This window comes from Sprattus sprattus, assembly GCF_963457725.1.
Source record: "Sprattus sprattus genome assembly, contig: scaffold_108, whole genome shotgun sequence".
Lineage (NCBI taxonomy): Eukaryota > Metazoa > Chordata > Actinopteri > Clupeiformes > Clupeidae > Sprattus > Sprattus sprattus.
The window spans coordinates 30,001-37,500 of record NW_027667016.1 but is presented as its reverse complement, the minus strand read 5'-3'; the positions used below and the strand labels follow the sequence as shown (position 1 = coordinate 37,500).

At 47.4% G+C, this 7,500-nt stretch overlaps 1 protein-coding gene across 1 annotated transcript in view; it reads right to left on the bottom strand.

Moving 5' to 3' along the window:
- Positions 1–6,827, bottom strand: part of pdgfab (platelet-derived growth factor alpha polypeptide b) — a 27,725-nt gene extending 20,898 nt beyond the window's left edge. The window contains exons 1-2 of the mRNA XM_080860919.1: positions 6,065–6,827; positions 5,163–5,253 (exon numbers count right to left, since the gene is read on the bottom strand). Of these exons, the coding sequence (XP_080717045.1) occupies positions 5,163–5,253; positions 6,065–6,127 (154 nt within the window). The 5' untranslated portion in view covers positions 6,128–6,827. The remainder of the gene's footprint in view (positions 1–5,162; positions 5,254–6,064) is intronic.
- Between the last annotated feature and the right edge of the window lie 673 nt (positions 6,828–7,500).

Genomic DNA, 7,500 nt, shown 5'->3' with positions numbered 1-7,500 from the left:
CTGATGTGGCCCCTGATGTGGCCCCTGATGTGCTACAGCCCTGATGTGCTACAGCCCTGATGTGGCCCCTGATGTGCTACAGCCCTGATGTGGCCCCTGATGTGGCCCCTGATGTGTGCTACAGCGCGGCCCCTGATGTGCTACAGCCCTGATGTGGCCCCTGATGTGTGCTACAGCCCTGATGTGTGCTACAGCGCGGCCCCTGATGTGGCCCCTGATGTGTGCTACAGCCCTGATGTGGCCCCTGATGTGTGCTACAGCGCGGCCCCTGATGTGGCCCCTGATGTGTGCTACAGCCCTGATGTGTGCTACAGCGCGGCCCCTGATGTGTGCTACAGCGTGGCCCCTGAGGCCCCTGATGTGTGCCACTGCAGCAGCAGCCTACAGACTGATTGCCTTAGTCTGCGTCTGGCTCTCAAGGGACCCCGCACAGGTGTTCACACTGTGGCCTACATCTCACACCTGGACCAGGTACCTGACGCACTATACACGCATGTTAGACACACACAACATCAGCTTCATGCAGCAACAGCAAGCATTCACCCTGAACGATGGGAAGCCTACAAACTGGACAAGTTCTCTCTCCTTTGCCTCTCTCTCTCGCTCTCTCTCTCTCTCTCTCTCTCTCTCTATCTCTCTCTCTCTATGTCTCTCTCTCTGTCTCTCTCTCTCTCTGTCTCTCTCTGTCTCTCTCTCTCTCTCTGTGTGTGTCTCTCTCTCTCTATGTGTCTCTCATGTCTCTTTCTCCCACTCTCTCTCTCTGTCTGTCTGTCTACCCAACCCAATACTCTTTTGTCTAGTGCCTGTTGCCTTAACGACCTGAGCTAAAGCAGGACACAAATCTCACAGGTAAACACTGAGACATTTCCAGGTCCCTTTTTGTCCCTGTGTGGGCTTCAAACAGCCCCCTTCTATTTACCAAACACACACAACTTTACAGCTTTCACACTCCGAGGGCCTGTTGATTTATTTTGGACCGGGCCGCACTACCACCTCCTCTAGTTCTGACAAACCCCTCTAGCCCAAATGTTGCATCAATGGTGACAGGGGCGGGGGAAAGGGGGGGGTGGTGGTGTGCGGGAGGGTTTGTCACCCAGGGGTGTCGCCCAGTGGCCTATAGAGGCCACACACCAGTGGCGGCTGGTGGTTTTTAAAGTGAGGGAGGAAGAACTGTGCGCTTGGTTGCCATTGGCCTGCTTATTCCGTTGGTGGCATAAGTATGTGAGATACAAGTTGTTTCAGGGTGTTTTGTGGCCTACAGTACTACAAAATAGCAGGCAGGGATACAATTGATACAAAGCCACCAGTGTGGCACCATTGTACTTAAAAAGCTGGTCGGCAGCATGTTTTTGGACTAGACAAGGCCAGATGAAAGGATGCAAAGCCAATAAGTCAAATCAGGCCTACTCTTGATTTGAAAAACTAAATTCTAAATGTTGGGCCTACCATTTGGCCTATTTTCCCCCTTAATTACTAAAGCTATTAAGGTTATTATTTGACTAATTTTATTTTCAGCTGAAATTGTTTAAAAAGAATTAAAAATGTAAAATGCATCATGCTCTGAATCATTCACTAACATCCTTTCCACAATATTAAACAACAAGTAACAAAGGCAACAAGTAAGAGAACATTATTTCAGAACTATTAACATTAACATCAGATTATGCCAGATTATTACAGCTATCACTCAAAGTAGCCAAGTATGAGGCCAATGCCCAAATTACAAGTAGGCTAATTACGAAACACATCGCGTTCTGAAACATTCATTAACAATTTCCATTCAGAATTTCAGCTGAACGTGAACAGTTAGACTAACAATAGGCGTATGAATGATTAAAAAAAAACAGTACAGCCGATTGTTTTTTTATGGTACCAGTGAGCTATAAGTATTTCGCCTACCAGTTAGCATTATACGGCAGCGGTTTTACGTTTAGTGACATGGATTTTTGGAACAGATTTCCCTGTTGTTTTGATACTAACCTTCTCTCTGTAGCTCAATGAATGAAACGGTTTGTTCAATAAAAAATGAACAATATCTTAGTTCTCCATTGCACGTCCTCTTTATTTGCAATCTTTCTACAACAATCTTTAAGGGTGACATGTTATCGATAATATCCTTCAGCAGAATGGTTGAAGAGGGAAACTTCTTCCGGTATTAATGTCGAATCCCCTCCCTCCAACGCCAAATCCGTTGTTTATTGGTTAAGCGATGTTGGCGCAGACTCAGACGCTAGGGAGGTCTTTCCTCCCCTGGGCAATGTAAGTCAATGAGCCCCAAGAACCGCCAGTATCAGAGACAGATTCTATTGATTTCAATGGGAGCCAAAGGGAGGACGTCCTCCGTGCAGTAATTTCTTGTTACGATAGGGGGTGCTAATGTTATTTTAACTCAGGGAAACAAATTATAATATGCATAGTATTAAATACTGATATCAAACTGGATTTTTAAAGGAGTTTAGTCAGTTCAATTTCAAAAATACATTCTCAAAAAGTTTGGGGAGGTTCTTCCTCCGTTTCCTCAATGGAAGAACCTCCTCTGCCACACACACACACACACACATCTCCCCAACACATCTGATGCTGCAGTACCTCAACACAACCACATCAGGTTCACTCTCCATCCATCACCAAAGACAGATGAGACCGATGCATGGAACAAACATTTCCTTCCATGAGCAAATACTAGTCGCTCTGTCTCTCTCTCTCTTTCTCTTTCCCTCGCTCTTCTTAACCTCCCCCTGACCCCCATAAGTTGAATGGGCCTGAGACATAAAGAACTTCTTTTATAGACCAACCGCTTTCAGCACTGAGAGGCAGACAGAGATCAAGCGACGCTGAGCATTGAGACAGACAGGAGCAGAGCAGAGAATGGAGGGATAGAAAGGAAAAAAAGAGGAAAAGAGAGACAGACAGAGAGAGTGGGAGACAGAGAGAGAGAGATAGAAAGAGAGAGAGAGAGAGAGAGAGAGAGAGAGAGAGAGAGAGGGAGAGAGAGAAGTAGCGCAGGTGACTAAGCTGGAAGCCAGTTCTGAAAAGACGCTCTCCTGCCCTGAATCACTAACGCTCCACTGACTCCCAATTACGCCCTCCATTAGCGGAAAGCCTCCACTCTGTCCCTCTCTTCCTCTCGCTCTCCCTCCCTCCCTCCCTCCCTCCCTCCCTCTCTTCTCTACATCACTCGCTCTTCAAACAACAAGCTGCTCTTGTGGCCAGCTGACAGGCCAGCTCCAGGGAGAGGGAAGACAGGGCTGCTGTTATCCGTCTCCTCTCTCTCAGGGCGGGAGATAAGAGCAGAGAAGAGCAGGGTAGAGCTGAGGGTAATCAACCTTTAGGGCACCTGCCTAGGTGTGAACAGCCAAAGATTAGGACCGTAAAGCACCTTTTTTTTTTGCTGATGCGCAGAAAAGGGTGGTGAGATTTACCGGCCCTCACAAGCTGCAGGGGCTCAAACTGCCTGAAGGGGTCTGAGCAAGCCTTCCTTCCTGCCTGCCTGTCTGCCTGTCTGCCTGTCTATTTGCATAATAAGTGTCTTTCTGTCAGACAAACACACACACACACACACACACACACACACACACACACACACACACACACACACACACACACACACAGAAGCACCAAACACACACAAACTCAAACACCAGAAGGGAGCAGCTATATAGAAAGCAAGATAAAAAAGAGACTTAAAGAACCAGACTCCCTTACACGACTACAAACACACACACACACACACACACACACACGCACACACACACACACCAACACAGTAAGTCACAGGCAACTTAACTGTCTTGTCGCTTGCAACAAAAGCACTGAAAATACACTGCTGGCGTCACATGTCTCTGAATGGACCGGCCTGACAGTCTGGCAGCCAGACAGATTTATGCTGCCGTAATAATAATCAGGGTACTACTGTTACCCCGGAAAACATTCCTTCGCTCCGAGGAAGGCATTTCAATTCAATTATAAACACCTCCTCTCATGCGAGAGACATTTCCCCACACAAAAGTAAGCTTTATTCCACATCAGGGCTAAAGTCAAGGCGCAATAAGACAAAAGCGTTTTCTGTAATAAATAAATAAAAAAAAGGACAGTTTTTCTCTTACATACAAGATCGCCCAAGGGGCAGCTGTCCAAAATTGCGCGTTAGTGCATAAACAATGATATGATATTGCCCGTGTCAATTATGGCTCTGTATTTAGGCCGACCTTTGAAGCGCTATTTGTAATTCGGTGTTCCCCACCAAACCACATAAAAGCCCGCATATGATCTATGGTGCGTGCCTGAATAAATACAGACTCATGTGAACGCAAACAGCCTCCACCAGCGCAACACTGTAATACAATCCAACTTTGAGAAAGAGAGAGAGATTGAGAGAGGGCGTGAGTGAGAGAGAGAGAGAGAGAGAGAGAGAGAGAGAGAGAGAGAGAGAGGGAGTGAGTGAGTGAGTGAGAGAGCGTCATATCGGCTACCACATCCAAGCAGCACAGTTGTGGCTGGCAACCTCGCGTTCTCGTTTTACAGTGAGACGTACACCCACTGACAAACTCCATAAAGCGATCTGATTGCGGTTGACAACTGCCATAGGAATCCAGCCAAATACATACCTCAGGGAAAGTGCACGTATGTCACAAGTGTACAGCCGCGCATGTCTGCACTCACACCACAACTCAGCTTTAAAAGTCGCTGCAGCAAACACATCAAGCCCGTAGTGGCACAACCTGGACTCAGCACTCACCCTCTCCCGTCAACATAAATCGCATCCAGCGCTTCTGATGCGTGTTTGTTTACGCATAGTTCATAAATACGACTTTGACACACCACAAAATGAACCACCCCCGGATATATCAAGTTTAAAATGAACCAGGGCGCAAATGAAAGCTTAGATGGCTCTTTGGTCCAACGCAACATAACTCACATTTTCCTCATTCACAGGAGTCTTTCATAGACAGATAAAAAAAAAATCCTGGATTTTTTTTTTCGTTCAAATAACAGTCTTTCTTTTATGCTATCCTAGCACAGCCTGGGACCAGACGGTTTATAGGGAAACACCATATAACTCCCACATAGAGTAAACATGCACAGGGTATCGCTCAGTGTATGTCAGATTAGAGTTGGGACAAAGTTCAGTGCAGCAGAGCAAGTCAAGGAGCTTGATTTACCTACGAAGTCTATGTCCAGAAGCCGCTGGAGGTCGCTGATGCTGTTGATTTCACTGTGGGACAGTCGCTCAATCAGCGCTCGTGGAAGGTCCTTCAGTCAAAAGAATAAATAAATAAATAAATAACCACGCATAGTTAGGGGAATAGTCAACTCAAACAAAACGCCTACGTGTATGAACTAATTGGACATTCTGCACGCTGGAGTGTTTAAAGTGAGAGCGATTGCGTCGTGCTTCTCTGCTCGTAAGCGCGGGGCTCAGTTAAAACTTCACCAGCCATTCCACTTGCACTTGTTGCAGTGTCACGGCACTTGGTTTGCTATGGGACTCATGTATTTATATCACTGCCAGGGAAGCGCACGTCCCAGCCAAATGCGATCGGGGTTGTGGAAACTAAACTGAATGCACGGGTTTGTACACATACATTCTTGCAACGTTACCCTCTAGATCTACGCTACGCTGTTAAAGTCCTGCCTGAGTGAGTGTGGTGTGCTGAGCGAGCACCCTTAGCGTTGATCTTCTGATCTCTGTGAAGTAGATAAGTCGCCCCGGGGCAACAAGTTTGCCTCGTATTTACTTCCAGTCGGTTAAGGAACCGGATACTGACTGAACTTGTAAATGAACACAGCGCTGTTTGTATACCAGTGTTGCCTATGCGTTCTAAATTAAACTTAGAAAAATGTTTAGCTGACTTTGTGCACATGTGTTGTAAGTGATTTTTGCCGTGGTTTTCCCACGCCTCTGCTGAAATACTAGAGACCTCGGGAACCGAATCCCTCCGCGCATGCAAAACCTAATTTAGTTACTAGTGCCAGTTAGAGGGGGTAGGCTACACGGGGCAGTGCTGAACACATTTCAACCTGTTGTCGTGTATGTCGTGAGGACGTGTTCTGTGCGCTTTACCTCGGCATTAATGAGCAGCAGGTACGACGTACAGAGCAGGAAGTAGAAAAGTGCGGTTCTCATCTCCCTTTAATTTCGATTTCCCCCAAAATAAGAAACACGTTTTCGTTCGGAGCCGCCAAGTCGCTCCTGAGCGCAGGGGACCCAGAATCATCCCTCGGAGAGAGCGGAGTGAGAGAGGCGACCTCCAAGAGCCACGGTCCCGCTCAGCGAACGGTGGCTCTCGGCAAAGCTGAAGGAGTTCAAGTTGACCGCGCTGCTTCGGGGCCAGGCTCGTTCACTTTCCAATTTGTACCCGTCCGACTCGGCTTCCAGGGCAGCTCGTCTGGTGGTGGCAGCCGCTGAGGCGACAGTTCGACATGATTCCTCAAGTCAACCAAGCGAAACAAGTTCTAGATCAGAACCTGCAGGCATTGCTCCAGAAATTGTAATCTGTGATTATTTGTTTGCCGGGGTGTGAAAAGCAATACAAAAAAAAGACCTTGGCGTGACGACTGAATAGAAAATGGAAAGTTTCCCAAATGGCAAATAATTTACAATCAGCAGAAAAAGTGACACGAGGCTCCAATTTGTAGCTTGAAATTGCTATAAAAAAAAAGAATCTTCTCAAGTGCGTCCGCTTGCACAATGATACATTCCCAAAACGTGGTCCGTCAATACAAAATCAAAAAAGAGGGGCGGGTTACTTGTACCGATTTTTCTATCCTGTCCTGTAGTGTCTGAAGTAGAGGGCGGATGGGCGACAGGTCCTTCTGTGTCCGGGACTGCGCGCTGAGTGGCGAGCTGAGCGCGTCTGAGCCGCGGGATATAACCAGCCGTGCTGCGTCTCCGATGCGCCGCCCCCCGTCTTTCCAGTAATCTCGCATCAATCCACCAGGGAGCTGGTTGGCTGTTTGCTGCATGTAAAATATAACCCTGCCCCCCCCCCCCCCCCCCTCTCCGCTCCCCCTCCTCCCGCCGCTCCTCTCTCAGACTAGTAGTCAGGTATAAATGGCATTTGTGCAGATGCCATGAATGAAGCTTGATTACTTGAGTGAATCTGCCCGGATTTGTGTGTTTTGACGGTAACTGATAGATGTGGATGGGGTTCCCCTATACTAAATATTATATTTTTAATTTGTCACCAGTCTGGCAGTATTCAGATGTGAAACCTTGACCACTATAACATCCCATAGAGCAAACGACAAAAGACAAAACAAAACAAAAAGTCAGCTTTGGAGAGCTCTCCAGCCATGCAATGTGATGGTCTCAGAAATGAGTAAAATTCCTCATTTCTAATTTTAGCCATGCCGGCTGTGCAAACTGAGGGGAAGCTTGTTCAGTGTTCTCCCTCCCGTGAGAAAAGATGACACATTGCGCTTCCCACCAAGACCTCGGTCTCGGAGTCTCCCCTCTCCCCTCCGTGGCTTTTTTGAATGGGTTGGCAGGGTGTGTGA